We start from the raw sequence: 20,628 nt of genomic DNA on the forward strand, positions 1-20,628 counted from the left end.
AAAACTCGAGATGGAGAATTGTTTCTTTCTTGTATTTTTTTATTTTAAACTACACCAACATTTCTGGTAACAGTTTGTGATTATATGGTCCCTTTTCACCTCCTTCTATATGAGAAGTAAAAGAATCAATTGCTGTATTTTTCAAATTGCTGTCCTGCAGGCACTCCCCAGGATCCTGAGTCACACTGCCCCTGCATTCTGCATGGGCAGCTGCAGCTTTGTAGTGGAAAAGTCTAAGGAATCTACAGCACGAGTTGTTGTCTGGAGAGAGATAGGAGTACAAAGGAGCTACACAATGGAAAGCACGTTATGTGGATGTGACCAGGGCAAGTATAAAGTAAGAGGATACATCAGTTCAATATTTCTTAATTTTCAGTTTCTTCCCTTTGCATCGGTATCTTATTCTGTAACCTTGCTTGCTAAATTCTTGCTTGCTTTAAGCTTCTGAAACCTTTTAAGGACTATGTACTCTAATGCTAGGATGAAATGATACAATTTTCAACTTTGTAGGTTGCATAGCAGTTGTGCTTATGGGCTGTTTTAACAAGATTAATATTAATCATTGCTTGTAACACATGGGTATGCATGTAGTTAAAAAAACCCAGAACTCTTCTGTCCAGCAGATTATTAGAATTGTGTAGTAGTAATGCCAATACTATAATAAAAATTTCCTTTACATATGGCCATTTCAGACTTCACCATGGCAGATCATGGTTCTTCAACACTTATCTAGCACTGTCCCTTAAAGAATTTTCCCATAAAGCTGTGGAAATGGGCTTAAAAATCAAAACTCTTTTGGGTTACCAGCGCTACAAATTACACATCATCTCTGAACTCACATAGGTGTGTGGCTTCTTGACTTAAAATTTGCTTTCATTTTCCTTCCTTGAAAAGTGTTAACAGAGCTGTGTGAAAACAAAAGGTGACCCTTTTGGTAGTGTCTCACTGCTAGATAGCATGCATGGAAGAAGTGGAGTTCCTCTGCTTGAAAGTTGAGTTTAGGAATGCTAATCAAGAAAATGATCATATGCATCAAATAAGGTGCTTGAGAGAAAGATGATCAGAAGTCTGGGAGGGCCAAAACAAAAAAAAGAGTTGAAACCAGATATATTCAGTACATTAATGTATGCTCCAACATCTGTGCTTATATCCCTAGACAGTAGGAAGACAGATACTTTGTCCAGAATTTCAGTAGGCCTGTAAGTACTGCATTTTGTCAATTAACAACAGATGCATTCCTGCTGTTGTCAGAATATTCCTCAAGTGACATTATTATAGAGCTTGTAGAAAGATAACTCACCCAATTTGCTTATTTAGAAATTTTGAAAATATTCTTAAACGGACTCTCATGGCTTTAGCAGTGTTGCTACGGGAAGTACTTATGAGAAGTGAATTGAAGATGCTTTGTGGACAAACTTTCAAGACGCTTAAACATCCAGAGCTACTTTTCAGTAATGAAAGAACAAAATAGCTGAATTTTGTGGAAGAATAATTTACTCAAGGGAAGGGCATTATTTTATGTCATATAAACTAACTGATGAGACTAAATTACTGTTCTGCCATTCATTTTATGGAGTAAAGCGATTTGTCATGACTCAGAGCTCTTAGTCATCTTCTGAACATACAGGAAGATTCTTAATTTTCTCTTCACTATAATAATGCTCTGACTTACTAAGGAAATTCATCTAAAAAGTCAAGGTGACTGGACTTAAGCAAAGAGCTGCATTTCTCCAGTGGGAAGATAGAAGAGATGAGAAGGCTTAAGCTCAGGGTTTGGGGGGTGGGGAGGGGGCACTTTCGTTGTGTTGTTTGGTTTATTCTTGGGATTTGTTTTGTGGAAAGAGTAGGGGCAGTAACTCTGTCAATAAACTTGTGTTATAAATTAGATTACATATGTCATAATATGTTATTCCAAAACAGAGAGAGGTTGAACTATAGAAATTCCCTTTCCTCCTACTTCCCATCCTAAAGAACATGAGAATTCAGATCTGAGAGATGAAAACATAAAGGTCTGAAGTGCTTGCTAGTCTCATTCTGGTTTGGGATCCTTGCTGAATTTTTTTCCAAAGCATGAAGATGATTACTTAATGATTTGGATCTTTGTGAAAAGAATACAGAGTCTTTGCCAAAGCTGACCATAATTTTTCTTTTTATTCTAATTTATTTTACTTGTACAGTGATGAATCTAGACTATTTCTAGCCAGGAAGCTGTTCAGCTAAAGTTAGCTATTCTTACCTCAGTTTAGGATCTCTGGTGACAGAGTTGTCTCTGGAAGCAATTTTTTTTGAGCTGGTCACATGGAATCTTTATCGTCTATTGACAGTAAGTGCTGCAAATATAGGTCAATGATCTGTGATTCAAGATGTGGAAAAACAAACTTTTAGGTGTAAGGATTCTCCAGGATCTACTATGAAGCATAATTAAGATGCCAGACAAAAGTACAATGTCTTCAATGACTCATGCCACCTGAAAACAGAAATCGGCGTCTTTCCTGATTGGAGATTAATACATCTGGGAGTATTGCTTGACTTTTAAGTTAATTGAAAAGATCCTGTTATCTGGCAATCTTACAACACACATAAAGAGAAGACTGCAGGAAATAAAGATTTGTTAACAAATTTCTCAGAAACCATGATTTTTTGGTCTCTAGAATTCAAGTTTTCAAAAATGATTATTTCATTGTAACCTCTGCTAAATAAGAAATCAGAAGACCTACATGATATTTTACTGTCCAATTGACTTCTCCAAATCTTTATATGGCTGTTTTATGAAGTACATATTACAGGAATATTCTTCTCCACTTAGGTCACAGTCTGCTGTGCCTTTGCTTTGTATCTTTTTTTTCAAGTAGAAAATTTAATCACTGAGATAATCTACTGATATGAAGGTACCTTCATGACATGCTTAGTAATGAAAACTTTAACACTCCATTTAAAATCTTGTTGTTTTGAAAAAAAATGTATAAGGTATAGGGAAAAAGAAACTAAATTTAGTTTTTTTAAAAAAAAGAAGCTACGTAGAGATGGTTTAAAAGCAATGCCTGTATCATGTAACTTTAACAGGCCTCAGTTAAAGGTACTAGAACAACAGTTGAAGATCATTAGAAGATAAAGAAAAGGAGTAGAATCAAGGCTTCAGTGAAAATAAACTTGACCTCATAAATTTGACGCCTTAGCAAGGGAAACTGATGATGATGGCTGAACCAGACTTTGGATCTTGTCTCATGGAAATGAAGAAGTTTGGCTGATGGAAGAATCAATTAAGAAATTTTGTATTTGGCATTTGCGTGATATGACATTCTCCCTTATGATTAAAAGAAATGAAAGAAACAAATCAAGATTCGGCATGAGGCTTTTACCACAATTGTGTAGACCCTTCAGTGTAGTAAGTTCAAAATTTATTCTTCAGGTGTTTCCCGATTATCCACCTCCAATCTGATCCATTTAGGTTTCTCTTTAGTTACATCCTTTTTCTGCTGTGCTAAAAATAGCAGCTACGGAACATGCGCACGCTATTTATCTTTATAACAATTGTCTTTGCACTTTCCTTCATGCTGTACTCTTGTCTTGTTTCAACTTAGAGACACTCCTGTTAGACATAGCCTGTCTTTGAGGAACCTGCCAACTAACGATAAATTCTTCAGCAACAAATGCAGATGGTAACTGGAAAAGTTTCTGAACCATCAGGCTGTGCACATTAGTAATCTGTGTAACAGTGAGATTACTGTTACCTTTCTCCTTCCTCTTCTACATACTTGTTGCCTCTTGACCTTAATGTTATTTTAATCTCTTTGGGGCAGGGACTGTGTCTTCCTGTGATTAGCGTAGTGGAGCCCCAGCTATGACTGGGGTCTTCGAAAGTTAATGATGTGCAAACAAATAGAAAACAAAGCCAAAAAATTGGCCTCTGTGGATAAGGTACTGCACTGAGTGAGGAGAATTGATTTCTGTTCCCAGCGGGGTCAGTGACATGCTGTGAGACACTGTGCAAATCGCTTCAACCCTCTCTGCCTCCATTTCTCCATCAGTACAGTGAGGATAATTCTTCCTTTATTAATAAGTGCTTTGAAACCTACAGCACAAAAGCATTATAAAAGAGGTAAGTAGTATTACTATTAAGAATAATACTCAAATATTCAACTCTTGTTCACTGCTAACAGGTTTCAGTACCATTTGGCCGGAGGATGGCACTGTTCAGAATCATGGATATAGCTTTATCTTTCTTGTTACCAAAAAGAACCTTGTTTATGAGTACTACCAAGGAAAAAAACTCAGAAGAAAATCAAACTTTTCTTCTTTTAAGAATGTTCAATACAGCACATGGAGAATGTGTGGGCTGTACCATTTCTGAAGCAACCTACTTTCTTTTAAACCTTGCATTTTAAAATGCAGTGTCAGTGTGGCAATACATACAAAGCTTGTGTGGTTTTTTTTTTCCCCCAGCTTTTGGTAAAAAAATCCCTGCTTCATTTTTTTTTGCCTCTTTTGTACTTAATGTCTTCGCTTACCACCAATTCTGGCTCTTGTGTTTTCCTGTTTGTTTTGTCAAAGCTTCTTTTTAACTAATCTGTATTAAGGGGCTTAGAACATCCAAGCTAAAATCCTTTCAAATTCTACAGAGATAAAGAAACTGCAAAGGGGGAAATTGAGTTGAGTTGAATTTGCTAGTGTATATACAGTTAGTACTATCCAATTGCATAACTGTTGAGGTTCAGTCTAGATTACTCTCCTTTCACAAAGTATTTGAGGTTAGAGGCTATGTCCCTATATACTGCACTTGTGGCTAAATTAAAAGTGTGGAATTACCTGATGGGAGGGGTTTATCAGATATGTAAACTTGAAGAGCCTTGCATAACTTCTGTCTTGTAAATAGTCTTTTCACAGGACATTGCCTGGCTATATAATTCAAGTTAGAAAAGAGCTGTGACTTTTGAGAATTTGTTTCTACTTAGTTTTAATTACTAAGTAGGTGAATAAATGCTTTCAGAATTAACACATGTAGCCTCTAGCTTATAGGTGGGGAAGAAACATCTGTCTTATGGAGTAACTCTTGCCTTAGATAGTCTTACCTATGTGTCAAAACATAGCAATGAACTTGATCACAGCTATGATAGTCTCTCTTTTTTTTTAATTCTGATTGATGGAATTTATGTTGAGGAATCTTATATTTTAAATTATTTCTATAAATCTTGTCTGAAATTTTAAAAAATAATTTATTCTTATGAATCTAGACATTGTCTCTCTTCTAATGCTACTGGGAAAAGGTTTGTTAATATTGGTGTGGTAAAAATGTAGACTAGGAAGCTCCTAAAAATGTGGATGTGTCTGTTCAGCCTCTGAGGAGTCATATAGAAATTCCTGAGTCTTCTCTGATACTCTTTCTAAGTGCTTATTCTACAATTCTGATTTGTTCTGTTTTTAAAGCAAGAAAATGTATTAAATAAAGTAAGAAAATATTAACCAAAAGAGTTATTCTGCAGTATGTGTGGGTCCATCTGCATGTACCTATTTTGTATTTTTGAATCTTTTTTTCAAATTAGGGGTTGCAGATAGGTACCAGAGAACTGGAGGAGATGGGAGCAAAGTTCTGTGTTGGCTTGCTGCGTTTAAAAAGGATGTCCTCACCTTTGGAATACAATCTGCCTTCTAATCTGTTGGACATTGAAAATGACCTGATTGAGTCAAGCTGTAAGGTGACAAGGTAGTACACTTTTATTATATTAACTTTTCTTTCAGGAAAAAAATTGCTTTGTTTCTCAAGTGGTGTAAAGATTCTTCCAAAAATATTCTTCCACTCACCAAAAATAACACTGGTGTGTTGTGATCTGTTACTGTAGCAATAAACTGAATATGTTGGAGACCTATTGGCTTTAAACTTTTAAAAAAACCAATACAGACAGACTGTATGTCACATTTGTTGCTGGGATAAACACTAGCAATTTTAATGTAATTGGGGAGTTGTTACAGGCCGTAAAATTAAGTAGTAGGTCTTAGGTCTCAATTGTCTCTTTCCAAGGTTTTTTTTTTATTATTATTTTTTTTCTTTTTGATTTGCTGTGGTATTAAAAATGTGTTTAAACAGACTTAAAGTTTTTGAGTTAAAGCACTAAGAACTGTAAGTATTTCTTCCAAACTTTATTTTTCTTGTTTCTTCTCTGGTGGAGATATATAACAAGTCTTGAAGAATTTAAAACATATGAAATATTTTGGGTCACAAAAGAAATTTATATGCTCAGTAGCCAGGTTACTAAGTTGCCAGATCTTAAAGCTATATAGATATATAGATAGGATTGCAGATGTATGCGTACATTGCATTTTTCCATTCATATAATTCATCACTGAAATATCCACATGTACATGGTAACTAAGGATGGACAGCAAATAAGTGATTTCAAATGTACAAGCATACTTTTCTGAAAATGTGGCTGATAGACTAATAAAGCTGGGTTCCAGACTTGAACTGGAATTCAAGAACTTTTCATTGGAAAGGAGTAAGGTTTACATGGTATAGTATTTCTACTAATGTTGGCTCTAGCTCCAATCTGGCTAAGGTAATGAAGTGGGAATTTGGGGAAAAAATTAGATTTGTTACTGCTTTTGGACAGCTGAAGCAAGGAAGTACTTGATAGTGAGACTTACATTGGATGTTAGATAAATGAGAAATTTATCTGTAGACCATGAAAACCTAGCAGAGCTATGGGAGGGCATCTGTGACACCCTATGACTGGGAAAGAATGTTTATTTCCTTCATTCAGGCTCGGCAGTATTACTGGAATGCTGAGTATTGAGAGAAACCAGAGCTTGTGTACAGATAATAATGAAAAGTGAAGCATAAGCTTAAAGGTGGTAAGAGCAATAACAACAGGAGGATGTCTTAGGAAAGTGGTTAAAAGCGTATGAATAGTAATTTTGATATGCTGGCTCCACTGATGGTTGGATTCCCCCCAGTATCATTTGCTCACTAGTTGAATGACTGAAATTTTACTGTCAGAAAAAGTTTCATGCTTGGTTAAAGCTGAGTTAGTGATTCCTGGAAAAGATAGTGTCAGAAGGTGGGTTTGGGGTAACAAAGAAGAACTTCTTTAAAGTGTGTAAGTAGTAAAAGAAATTTTAGGGGAAATACAGGCCCACAGATGAATGGGGCAGGAGCCCTGGTGCCACAGGTCATGTGAAAGGCTGAGGTACTGATTGCCTTCTTCATCTTAGTGTTTACTAGAAATATGAGCTCTTGATGTGCTGAGGACCCAGACACTGGGGAAGGATTGGAGCAAGGAAAGCTTACCCATGGTGGCAAAGGAACAGGTTAGAGAATACCTAAGCAGGCTAGTGTTACCAAAGTCCAGAGGTCCTGATAAGATGCACCCAGAAGTACTAAGGGAGCTCACTGATGTCACTGTGGGGCCAGTAAATAATTTTTGAAGGATCACAGTGACTGGGACAGGTGCTTTTGAAGACTGAAGGGAATCAGATGTCTGGCCAGATGTCTTCAGGAAGAACAAGGAGGAGGATCCAAGGAATTACAGGCTGGTCAGTCTCACTGTGATCCCTGATAAGGAGATCAAACAACTAATCCTGGAAAGTATTTCCAGCTACTTGAAGAGGAGGTGTTCATGAGTAGTCAACGTGATCCTTCCCCTCTCCTCAGCACTGGCAAAGCCTGCATATCTGGAGGATTGTGTTGTTTAGTACAACAGTGTTATGGACATACTGGAGATAGTCCAGTGAGGAGCTCCTAAGATAGTGAAGGGGCTAATGTACCTCCCACAGGAAAGAATGCTGGGAGAGCAGGGCCTGTTAGTCTGGAGTAGAGAAGGTTCAAGAGGTGTATTATCAATAGGTACAAATACCTGAAGAGAGGCTGTAAAGAAGGTAGAGCCAGTCTCTTTCCAAGTGGTATCTGCTGACAGGCTAAGGTCACAAGCTATAGAGGAAATTGCATTCACCATTATATACAAAGAGGGGTGCCCTAGTTTTGGCCAGGACAGGGTTAATTTTTTACCGTAAGCAGAAAGAGGCCTGGCCAGACCCTACTATTATTTGATACCATCTCACATCACTTGTCAGGGACTGGAGTAAGAGACTCCCTCATTTCTGGTCAGGGTCGGGGGAGAAAAACTGTGCCAGGTGAAGAGTCTGGTATTGTTGCACTTTCTGTGTGAATAATTTTGTTGTGTTTTACCTTTTGTTATTAATGTTGCTGTTCCTCTTCCTTTCTTCTCTCATTGCTGCTTCCAGTAAATTGTTATCTCAACTTGTAGTTCCTCCAGTTAACTCTATTCCTAGAGGAGGAAGGAGGAGGGGGTGGAGCAAGCAAGCAGCATCTGGTTCAGTAGAGGCTTGGTAGGGGCACTGAACCACAGCAAATGGTTATATATTTATATTTGTTGTGAGGATGCTCAAGCAGTGGAACAAGGTACCTGTGGAGGATATAAAGTCTTACCCCTGTAGGGGTAAATAGGGGATATTTGAAAGCTGTCTCAGTGTGGTCCTCAGCAAGCTGCTGTAAGTAGCCCACTAGAGCAGGGGTGTTGGACAAAATTACCTCCTGAAGTCTCTTCCAAGCTCAGCCATTCTGTGAAAAGGGGGAAAAGTCTTCCAGCATTTTCTCAAAAGGTTGCTGGTTGAATGCTGGTGTTTTGGACCATTCAAATTTGAGTGCTAGTGTCGGTAATTAGAACACAGGGTTCTAAAAATCACAGATTAGTTGCATTTGTCTCTCCGAGAAGTTAAGCAGCCAAGATCCTGTTCCCTTGGCAGTTGTGTCATATATGCCATCCTGGTTCCATCCAGCAGAAGGTTAAATTTTGCAGTAGTTAGCAGGGATGTTAATCTATACCACCTCAAATCATTGTCAGGCACAGGGGGAAGAGACTCTCCAGGGAATGAAGGGTTTTCTCACAGTAGACAAAACATGGCAGAGAAAGCAATCTGGTATTGTTTATTTTTGGGGGCTTGCTCTGTGGATCATTTCTTATATCTTTTGTTATTAGTATTTTTTCTGTTACTCTTCACTTTCTTATCCCCTTGCTGGTTCCAGTAAATTATTCTGATCTCAACCTTTTATGATCTCTGCCTTTTGTCCCTCCAATTGGCAGGGAGGGGAAGTGACACATGGTTTTGCAGGAATACTGAATTGAATAATACTATTCCTAGACCATGACATACGCTTTAATAATTTTGTAAATATATTCTTTAGTACTTTAATTTTATATATATATATAATATGTCAATTATATTATATATTAATATATATCTAATATCTGTGTTAAATATATTAATTATAGCATTAGTTATATTGTTTTATATTTCTTAGTAAGTATATATTTTGCAATTCTTCCATAAATAAAGGCTGGCTGTTAAGCAGTTTCATTTGACAGCTATTGTGGATGGTCTCTAAATGATAGCCTTTCAGCCAGCACATGTGTTTCTTGAGTTCCTCAGGTGCAGCATGTTTAACTTGGAAATTGTGTCTACATCATCTTACACCTATTAATCATGGTTTGTTTTTTTTTTTTTATTTGCAGCTACTAATATATTTTAGTAAGACTATAATATTTTTCCCATTTGTGTTATATCACTGTCAATTTTATTAGAACTGAAGCTTCTTTACACTAAAGTGTAAATATGTCTCTTTCAAATATTAAACTTAAGTTACATAATTTTGAATCAAGATGTGGATGTGAGCAATTAATCCATCAGGGTGGCATTGAAAAACAGCCCGAGATTTCCATGTAACTATATTACTGGCTGCCTCAAGCATGGGATCTCAATCTTCTGTTGTGTCTTGGGAGAAAGTTAGCATCCTAGTTGACAGGTAGCTAGTGGCTATTCTGTGGGAAAAAAGTTACGTGCTCGATTTGTTTGTTAATGTTACTTATGGGAGATTTTCCTTACAAGAGGAATGTCATTATTGAACTGAGGAATGTCATATCATACACAAGTCACTCCCCTTAGTATCTGCTAGAAAACTGAAGACACATCAAAAACACTTTAGTATCAGAATGGGATAAGAAAGGGTGAAATGTTATGTTTGCTTTCTGTTTGATAGCAAACTTGCATAATGCTAGATGAGAAAAGGAACAAATGGAAACACATAGTTTGTTTCAATGTTATGAAATAAAGCAAATCCTGACATATGAATAGTTTGAGCTTCCTATACCAGCTAAAATGCTTCATTGATCCAGCTATCTCTAGAAAATTATTATGTATGAAAATTAATTGCATTTGAACCATGCTGGGGCAGGGGGAAACTGCCTCTGGTTTGATTTCTATTTCATTGCTGGGAGTGGCACAGGGACTGTTTTAGCCTCGATTTTCAGAAAGCACTGATAAAAGAAATCAATAGAAACAGTAAAATATAAACCAGAAAAATACACAGCATTAAATGAGAAATTAGGTACATTGCTTTCAGTATTCACTTATTTCACTCTATGTGAGAATCTGTGATGCAAAAACTGAATGTGAGAATTCCAACAATTTAATTTAAAATGTGGCATTAAGACTGAAATGTGTTGTGTATTTGTGCCTGGGTTTCTGAGCAATCTGGTGTCCTTGTCCACAGCAGGGGGATTGTTAAGGTCCCTTCCAACTCAAGCCATTCTATATTTCTATGATGAACAAGAAATTACAACTTTTTTCATGGAACCTTCACTATTAGCAATAAAAGTGCCATATAATATTTAAGTATGCACATTACTTTCTTTTATTCTTTGCCAAAGGGATCAATACTGCCATAGGTGGAATTAAGAGGTGGTCCCATTCATTTGTTGCCAGAGGCTCAGAAGCAGAATTTTGCTGTATACCTTAGGCCATATTAAAAAATCTTGTCAGCCAAGGTGTGCATTTTTTCTTCACTTGAGTGGTGGAAATATACAAAGAGACTCTGTCAAGCAAAGTTTATAAAGCTGATTTCTATTTCTCTTCAGAGACAGTCATGGGTAAGAATATAGTCAAACAATTTCTTGTTTTGTCTGCCCAAACATTAATTCTCACTGTTCCGTTACTATAAAAGAACTGCTTATACTTTCTTTATACTCACATGATTTGCTGCTTTTTACTTGTCATTACAGAAAAATGAGAAGCTACCTACAGAAAAAGCAGGTAAAAAGTTAATCAATAGAAAGTATAAAACATAATATTTTTAGACAACTGTAGCATTCTTTTAGGGTTAGAGTAGAGCAATTACTAAGATTGTGGTTATCTCCTTTACTTTTGGATATTACTGTTATTACTTTTTACCAAAGCAGAGTTTTAATGCTTTAGAGACTAAGCAGGCAAGTTTAAACATAGAAGCATTGGTTTTATTTTTGGCAAATTATTTTGAGAGTTTCTCAAATCCTTTTTGGTTTTCCAAGTTGTAATTACAATGACCAAGTACATATTAATATTTTAGAATATATTGCTAGTATTTCATTACACATAGGCTGAATTTGCATGAGTTCATTTTGAACCACGTCTGAAACAAGAAAAATAAAGCAATAAGTAGATTTATTTCCCTCTGGCAGTGAACTATAACATTTTATGTGATGAATTAAACACTTAATTTTTCTTTAATTATTTCCAAGCCATTTGACAGTGTTTTCATCTGTGCTTTCATTCCAAATGGAAAAGATTAGACTAAATGTAATACTAGTCTTGTATTGAAAATTACAGTTGTTGTGCTGACAGGTTTGGTGGGGCCTATATGTAATGAAACAAAAACATATGACCGCAGTCATAACTGTTTCGACATAGTAGACTTATCCTCTGTTCAAAAACTTGACCACTTTGGGAATTCTAGTTCATTTCAGTGATTCTTTTGAGGCTCATTGGTGTGTTCTAGAACATGGTGTTTTTGTGTTTGTTAATTTGATTTAATTATAGCAGAGAAGCAGACTGAGCTTTGGGACCCAGCATGTCTAGAAAATGGTAGAAAAATCAGACAGACAAAAGGAGCTGTGGGGAGGGAAAAACTTGATGAAAAATCCATTTCCTGCACTTAGTCTTACACTTGAGAAAAAACATCAGACTGGTGAGGCAAGCAGTGAGGGTAGTATATGCAGTGGGATTGGGTACAAAGTCTTGCAAGGGATTTCTGTCTAGGCTGTCAGATAGAAACTGGTTTTGTCCTATTTTATTTCTCTCCCTCTTAATAACTTTTAAACTTTGCCCAGACATTTGTATAATCCTAATCTTCTTCACCCGGGAATAAAGGTTTTTTCCTTCTTACTCTCATGCTGGGTTGGAGCTTTTCTTGGCCTTTATTCCAGTACCTTAGAAGTATAGCTTTGTTTTAAAAAAGGCATCTTATACTGCAGGTTTTGTCCAGTCTGTCCCATTCCAAATATTGGAAGAAAAAGCTATTAAAAATCAGATTCAGAATTCCACTTGTGAGCTTGGTAGCAGTACCCATGCACCAGGACCTTCCTCTGGCCTCAGTGAAAGCAATTGCTTTTAATTCTGTGTCACAGCAGAGTACTGTTTATCTTCTCTAGGGCAAAATAAGGAAACTAGTAGTCAAGGAAAAAACCCTGAAAGAACCAGAAAAAAAAGAAAAAGGCATGATGAACAACTTATATATATGCATACAGTTCTTTAAGTTTTCTTCTACTTCTGATGGTATAATCCAAATACTACTATGGGCTACAGTTAATGATTGATGAATCCCAACTGATTTGATTCAGTTTTGAATTTCATGAAGTGTATTTCATGGTGAGAACACGTAGAGGGTGTTGATAATGCTTGGGATTAAGCTGTGGAGATAAATTTTGTAACTCTAAATGTGAAGGTATTTAAAAATAATCATTAAAGATAAACTAAAAATAATAATTAAAGAGGATTTAATTAAAGAAAGATCCAGCTTCTTACAGCTTAGAAAAGAGTTGGATACATTCTCCCCTTTAGCCTTGGAAATTCCCTTGAGAAAATATCCTTTTTGCTTACAAAAAACAAGTTAAGAACAGCTGAGCTGGACAGCACTTGTAGTTGCCTGTGTGATGTTGCCTCTTGCAGCAGGATTGCTGATCTCCAGAAGAAAGGAAAGTATGGAGAAATATTTTCTTTGTAACTGTCTGTCTCATCTAAGATTTTTTTTTTCCTCCCATGACAATGCAGTTTTAAAATAAATCACTAGTGCTTCAGAATTCTCCCTCCTTTCCCAACTCCCCAGGTAGCTGCAACTCTCCATACTTGACAGGGAATATTTCTTAATTTTTTGTTCCAAAATTGTAAAATGTATACACATCCCCTGTATAAAGAGTGTCAAAAAATTGCTGGTCTCCATGGGGTTGAAATTGGTAATGGTTACATCTGCCTTGTGGATTAATTTTTCTGTAATCGAGTCTTGTGGATAATGAAAAACCCAAGTATATCTTTCATGGGACAATTAAAATATTATTTTGAAAACAATATACCTTGTTTGTGAAAAGGTTTATTAAACTTTAATATGTTTGGAGCATTAATGTAAATGAAAAACACATAGAACACATAGTAAGGTTTTAATTTTAAAAAATTAAATGAAGTCATAGCATGGCTTGGATAGGAAGGGATATTAAAGATCACCTAATTCTAATCCACCTGGCAGGGACAAAGATTCAACCCACGTGATGGTGTTTTTCACAGCCCCATCCAACCTGGCCTTGAACACTTCCTGGGATGGGGCATCCACAAATTCTTTGGTCAGTCTGGTTGTAGTGCCTCACTGCCTTCACAGTAAATAATGTCCTCCTAGTATCTATCTAACTCTCTTATCTTGTAGTTTAATAACATTCCTTCTTGTCATATCCCTTTCTTACTGTAGAAAGTCATCCTTCCTCTCTATTGTAAATCCTGTTTAGGTACTGGAAAACCATAGTGATGAATCTCTGGAGCCTTCTGTTCTTCAGGCTCTAGAGCCTGAAGAACTCTAGCTATCTCAGCCTCTCTTCATAGGAGAGATGCTCCAGCCCTCTGAGCAGCTTAGTGGCCTCCTCAAAACTCGCTCCAACAGGTCTATGTCTTTCTTATGCTGGGACCCCAGAGCTGGAAGCAGGACTCCAGCTGTGATCTCAGCAGAGCAGAGCAGAGGGGCAGAATCCCCTCCCTCACTTTGCTGGCCACGCTACTTTGGATGTAGCTCAGGATACTGTTGGCTTTCTGGGCTGCAAGCTCTCATACTCCACAGGGCTTTGCAGGATTGCTCTCAATGACTTTTTCCCAGACTGTTCTTATGTCTGGAATTGCCCTTATCCAGTTACAGACCCTTGCCCTTGAACTTGTTAGACTTCAGGAGGTTCTTGTGGGCCCAGTTCTTAAGTTTGTCCCTTTGGATCTCATCCTATCCTTCTGTTGTGTCAACTGCACTGCTCACCTTTGTGCTGTCTACAAATTTGCTGCAGGAATGCTTGGCCTTACTGTCTGTGTCATTGAGGAAGGTCTTAAAGGGCCCTGGTTCCAAAACAGAGCCCTGAGCAACCCTGCTTGTCACCAGCCTCCATGTGGACATGGAGCCTTTGATCAAAACTCTCTGGCTGCATCCATCCAGCCAATTCCTTGTCTATCAAACAGTCTGCTCATCAAATCCACATCTCTCCAGTTTGGAGATAAGCCTGTCATATGGGACCACATTGAAGTCCTTACAGAAGTCTAGGTTGATCTTCTCATGTTGAGTGTTGTACCCATTCCATCATAGAAGGCCATCGGATTGGTAAGACATGATTTGCCCTTAGTTTCCAGGTCTGGGGATAGCACTGTCTGTGCTCTTGATCCCTTCAATATATTTCCAAGAGACACAAAATCCCTTTTGGTATTTCACAGTCTCATTGTTGCAGCCTCATTCAGCCCTACATGAAAGAGAAGGAGTGGTTGCTAATCCTCTGGTTTTACCAGAGCCTTACTAGCCTCTTTGTAACATGATGAATGTGGCCCTGATAGGCAGTAAATCTTGCTAGAGAGATTGGATGGTAAATGGCTGTTTCCATGCGTCTTAGCAGGAATTCTCCTGCACTTCATGCACTTTTGGTAGCACTCATTCTCATATGAATGGTGGATTGTACCAGTTTTATAGCACTGTCCTTATCTTCTTGACTACTTATTGTGGAGTTTTCTCCTCCCAGCCTCATAGTGTCATATTTGTTACATAGAGGCAATTCAGTAGCAAGGGGGAGAATCTTTCTTTCACTCAAAGCAGAGATAAGAGTCCAGTCTCCCTTGCCTTACAAATCAACCAAGCCTACCTCAGGGCTGGGTGCTAATGTACCTTCTGTTTCCAAGGTCATAAAGCAGCACTGTCTCTCTGCCTGTGTCAGTGCGTAATCCCATGCATCAGTCTCCTTCTTGGATTCCCAGATAGTATGCTGCCTGATGAGCTCCTCACACAACATGGCAACCTGTACAAAAGGCTGGTTATCTATCTGGGCACACTTGCACCTGTGACACCTACCTCTGCGTTCAGTGCCCAGGAGGACTTTCAGATTATGGAGTTCCCTGCAGCTGAGAGTCCGGATAGCTCTTTTAGTCTTCAGCAAGTCTGTTCAGGTCTAGACGTATACCCAAGGTGGCTGTGGTCTCTCTTGGTTTTAGCCTGAGAGCTGCAATGTGTAGATGCCATTTTTGTTATAGAAGACTGCTCCCCCTTTCTCCCCCAGCAGAATTAAGTGGCCTTTTCTGTGTGCCCTTCCTGGAGAACTGCTGCGCCATGTCCTGACCACGCCACCACACCCTGGTCACTCACACTCTATTTAAAAAAAGGGGCCATTTAAATCTGCTGGCAACACTCACACCATGTCAGCCTCAGTCATGAGAACTGGTGGTTCCTGGTGGGTCTCTCTGCTCCTACTCATGTTTCTCTGACTGTGCAGGCCCTGCCCAGCTTTTTCTAGCACTCAGCCCTCAGAACGTGCCGTGGCTGCCGCAGCAGTTGCTGCTACCACTGCTGTGTGTGCCTGGCTGACTTTAATAATTAATGTTTTAATTAGTAATTAAAATACATTTTAGAAAACTATTGTATTAATTCCTAAATTCAGTGTATTCAGTGACAGGTGATGAAGAAAATATCCTTTTAAATAGAAGAGATATTCTTAAGGTTCTTCATAAACTTGAAGACCATAGTATTATATCAGGTGTATTAATCAGGCATTTAGGAATTAATCTTTTTACCCATGAAATGTTGCTTAGGGAAGATACACAGAACTTCAGAATTGCTTATGGTATTCTCTTTTAACAGCCATGACTTCAAAGAAAATGTGCAGATTGTGGTATCCCTTACATTACAATACTTTTATGTGGGATAAACAACCTCTGCTAACCTGAGAAAAATAATAGCTTCCTTTTAAAAGAAAAAGCAGGAGGTACAGGAGTAGAGGAAGAAGGATTATTGAGAAAGTTAATTAGAAAGAGCCCAAGGGAAAAGTTAGGAAATTAAAACCCATAGAATCAGCATGACAGCAGCTAAAAATATATCACTACAAGATATGCTGAGGGTGGGGAGCAGCAGGGAGGCAAATAAAGAATTTGATTAAACAGTAAGACATTTTTTCAGGTATTTGATTTCTCTATTTCATGTGATCCAGCCTCAGTAAAAGAGCAGAGTAATAATCACACTTCTCAGATTCATGCTAACCTTTAGAACAGAGATTACTGAAAAGTTACATTCAAGGCTAACATTTGCTACATCAGAAGACAACATGTCATGGGAAAGCAAATATGCAAGTGGTATGTGACACAGCTTGGATACAACTTTATGAGGAATGAAAACTTAAGAAAGGGAAAGTAGAAAAAATAGCCTTAGTAAATATTATAGTGATATTTATTTTGAGTAATAAACAACTGAGAAGTCATGGTGTGTTGCTCTGGATGGTAGTAGAAAGCTATTATGAAGCAGATTTCAGAGGCAGTTTTTATTTTAAAGGTTTTTGTGGCTTTCTAAGTAAGATCTGTTCTAATCTTTGATCTTCTCTAATGGTGCTTCTCCTGAACAGAGAAAATAACATAAAATGTTGGCTTTTGCTTTATTAGATGTGAAACATATTCCTCAGTTCTGGATGTACATGTGCCAGCAAATGTCTAAAATGTGTTAGAGCTAACAGGCTGGCTTTTGATGACTGCTCACAGTGCCTGAATTTTCAGAAGTTAGGGGCATACCTACATGTTTAAACATACATGAGTAGGTAAAATAAATTTATACAACTATAAAAAAATGTATATTGAATAAACATACTTGTGTGGTTTTCAGGATTATATAACGTAGGATATATTATATGAAGTGATAAGACACTTTGAAAAGCTGAACTATTTGGTTCTCTTGCGCGTCCAGTTCTTTGTTTTATTTTCCGTCAGGTAGGCTTTGTTGGTTGCTTTCTCTTAAGAGAATCAACTATGTTAGTTTGGGATCCAAATAAAGACATTTACTAAAAAAAGGAGATAGAATTTTTGAGAACTTTACTATTCTAAATTATACCTCACTAAGATGAATTTTTATAAGTGATTACTGTAATGCCTTAAACATCCCATTCACACTGGTTAAATATTTCTCCTTGTTCATTGTAGTTTTCTGTCAGTGTCCAGAACATTACACTGGGTCAACATTCAGATTTAATGGCTTCATTTCCTTTGAATTACACAGTCTGTTCTCCAGCTGAAGTGTGGATTCCTTACATATGAAAATTAATTAATCAGCACCTGTGTTAAGTGATTAAAAGAACAAATTGAAAAATATCTGTGGACTTGTCAGAATGTGGTACATCTGGTGAAGTCCCTTTCATTGTTTCTTTAAATAACTGAAACATTTAAATTTTTAATTTTCCTGATTCCATTCTTCCCTAGAGGAATTGTTGGCAGGTGGTGACTTCCTAGGACAGAAACCATCACTGGATGAAAGCACAAAAAATTTGTATTCCTTTGCTGGTTCTCCCACAGGTGCTTCATGCAAAGCATGTATCCTTATTGCATGTTGGCTTCTCCATATGTGAAATGAATGAGACTTCTTAGCAAAGATCCTGGTTATTTCCTTCACTCTTTGTCTCTCTTAAATGGAAACAGTTTTGTTTTAAATACCCAGTTCATTATCCAACAGTGGGTTATTGCCTTAATTACTGCTTAAATAACCCGTAAAGTATTTTGTTTTGTGTAGCTTTCTGTTTTGCACAGCTGATTGAGTACAGGTTTTTCAGTGAACCATGATAGTTTTGAACATAAATATTTTTTTTTTCCTCTAAGCCAGGGAACAGTTTTTCTCTCAGTATTTGAATTAAATGTCAACAATCCAAAATGTTAGAGTGGCCTGTCATTGAGGTTACAGATAGAGGAAGAATACTGTGAAATTTATTTATATTGAATAGAGATAGCATTTCATATTTCAAGTGGTGCCACTGAGCTCCTAAAAGGTCTTTAGAAAGAATCAGTGATTAAGAAAATTCATTAAAATTAATATACAAATATTTCTACCAGTTCTGTATGATGTTTCTCAATAAGAACATTCTCACTGTTTTGTATCAGTTCTGTATGATTTGATTATTAGGTAAAATGCATTACAAAACCTTCCTAGGGCTTAAAATGAATGTAAAACCACTTATGAAGTATTTAGGAGTACTTAGTGCTTTTAAGCAGATAGCTTTTTATGTCCCAAGTGAGTAAAACTGGGTCTGGAAAACACTTTTCTGCCTCCCCACTCACCCCCTTCCTCTGTTCTAGGGAGGCAAGAGGATCAGAAAGTTGTATTTTAACTTTAAGGTGTTAATCCTCTTGTTCTTCAAGGCCATTAGTTAAGGGCATATAGACCATTCTGTGGGCAGATCATCAGTTCACTAAATGCATTGCCTCAGAATTCCAAGTGTGGCAAACTGTTTTACCAGGATGCAAATGTGTGAGAATCTGATAGGAGTTAAGTGATTTGTGTGGGAACTTAATTGTAGGTGTAACCATGACCCCTTGTTCTGTCATCTCTGGTATGTATAAAGTAATTTCTTACAGTGCTTTTCAGTAAAGTGTATGGTTCAATAAAAATACAGTGGTTTGTTTATACCCTACAGCAATGGCTCTGTCCTTGGGTAGTTGGATTCTACTTCAGCAACTTCTGATACTGCTCTGTATACATTAAGTTCTTATGGGCCATTAGTGTAGTGGATTTGTTCTGGCACATTTGGATGATGAGTTGTATATGACTGACTAATTGGCTCAAAGCATTACAAACATGGGTTTCTCTCAGTTGTTTGACATGCAACTAAAACGCCAGTCCCATTTCAGGTTATGCCCCTTTCCTGAGGCAATTTTTGGATTACTGTATGTCAGGAAAGGGACAGGGCACATGGTCTGAATGTGTTAATCCAAATAATACTTTTAACATGATTCATGGAGCTCTTGTTTGTTATAGCCCCACTACGTACGTTTTGGATGAAGATGAGCCTCGCTTCCTTGAAGAAGTTGATTACAGCGCAGAGAGTAATGACGATCTAGACGTTGAAGTAGCTGATAATGCAGGTGATTATGAGGCAACTAATCAAGATGACGGACTTTCAGACACAGATTCAACAAAGATACTCCTTTCTTGAACCAGCTTTGCTGCCAGTAACAGAAAATAAAGTATCCTGGATTTCCAGTAATCTTTCCTTGCTGTTTTCTATAAAGGGGATAAAGCTTCAGTTAACACAAATAACTGGGGCCTGCATAGCTCAAGGACAGTAAATATTTCTGATAAATTTGCATTTGTTTTATTTAAGGACTTCTGTGTATTCTTTAAGCCCTAAATAGAAATTTATTTACCAGTTCATTTTCTACTAAATAGTACTGCATGGCATTTTGTGTCCTTAAACCCTATCTTCAGAAAAATGGTTTATAATTTTTAGTGTTTCAAGGTACAGAAACGAATTTTTTGTGGTACAGTTCCTTTGAGTTGCTTCCTGAAAAATACAGATGTACAGATTTTCTAAATTGATTTGTGTGTCTGTGTATATGCGCGTGTGTATACTGAGGTGAAGAGGTTATTTTTCAACATTATTTCAATGATACTTGATTGTGTTTGAAGCAATGTAGTGCCTGCTCTGAAACCATTCAGTAATTACTAAATTAAAAGTGAGAACACGATGTATGAATTACACTTGTTTCTTGCTTCTTATGATTATGTGGTTTTGCCACAGTATTAAGTGAAAATTCTAACTAATGTCTGTTCAGAGTTCAAGAATTTTGCACAGTGACCAAAGCAGACTGTGCTTAGAAGAACTAGACTCTTGTATAAAACTCACCCATAAAATAGGCATGATTTAATTTGAAGAAGTTTTCTTGTTAAGTGTACATGTCTACAGGAAGAGGTCAGGTATGTACACTCTATATGTATTCAGCTACACAGCTGCTCTGGTTTTCTTCTTGAATATGCACATAGTTAAAAAATGTTCTCTTTACCAGAGGCACATTAACTATATACCCAATTCAACTGCTTTAAGGGGGATAATGTGTTTCAGTTTAAACCTTTTTTGCCTGATTGCAACCTAGTGCTGACTCTGCTCTGATAAGGAGACTGGAGTGTAACTTCCTGAGGTCTCTTCCAGACTGAATAATTATTCTGTGGCTCTGTATTCTTCATATTTAAAGTCAAGCTGTCAGGGATGTGTTTTGTACTTCTTCATCTTCTCCTATTGTCTTCTAATTCTTATTGCCTCTTGCCTCTGCTTAAAATAAGAT

The 20,628-nt window shown here is 37.2% G+C and overlaps 1 protein-coding gene across 50 annotated transcripts in view; it reads left to right on the forward strand.

Moving 5' to 3' along the window:
- AGTPBP1 (ATP/GTP binding carboxypeptidase 1) overlaps positions 1 to 19,553 on the forward strand; it is a 68,833-nt gene extending 49,280 nt beyond the window's left edge. For 19 of the 50 annotated variants that reach the window (XR_015280874.1, XR_015280869.1, XR_015280867.1 and 16 more), the window contains 3 exons: positions 161 to 337; positions 5,541 to 5,701; positions 19,325 to 19,553. Coding sequence is in view for 27 of the 50 variants with exons in the window: in XM_086868875.1 (XP_086725001.1) it covers positions 161 to 337; positions 5,541 to 5,701; positions 19,325 to 19,502 (516 nt within the window). In the remaining 23 variants the exon portion in view is untranslated. Of the gene's footprint in view, positions 1 to 160; positions 338 to 1,156; positions 1,211 to 3,957; positions 4,100 to 5,540; positions 5,702 to 11,069; positions 11,101 to 19,324 lie in introns of those variants that run through there. The other 31 variants (XR_015280871.1, XR_015280879.1, XR_015280868.1 and 28 more) reach the window with 4 other exon arrangements.
- The last annotated feature ends 1,075 nt before the right edge of the window (positions 19,554 to 20,628 follow it).

Source organism: Cyanistes caeruleus, chromosome Z, assembly GCF_971803275.1.
Source record: "Cyanistes caeruleus chromosome Z, bCyaCae1.hap1.1, whole genome shotgun sequence".
NCBI classification, from domain to species: Eukaryota; Metazoa; Chordata; class Aves; order Passeriformes; family Paridae; genus Cyanistes; species Cyanistes caeruleus.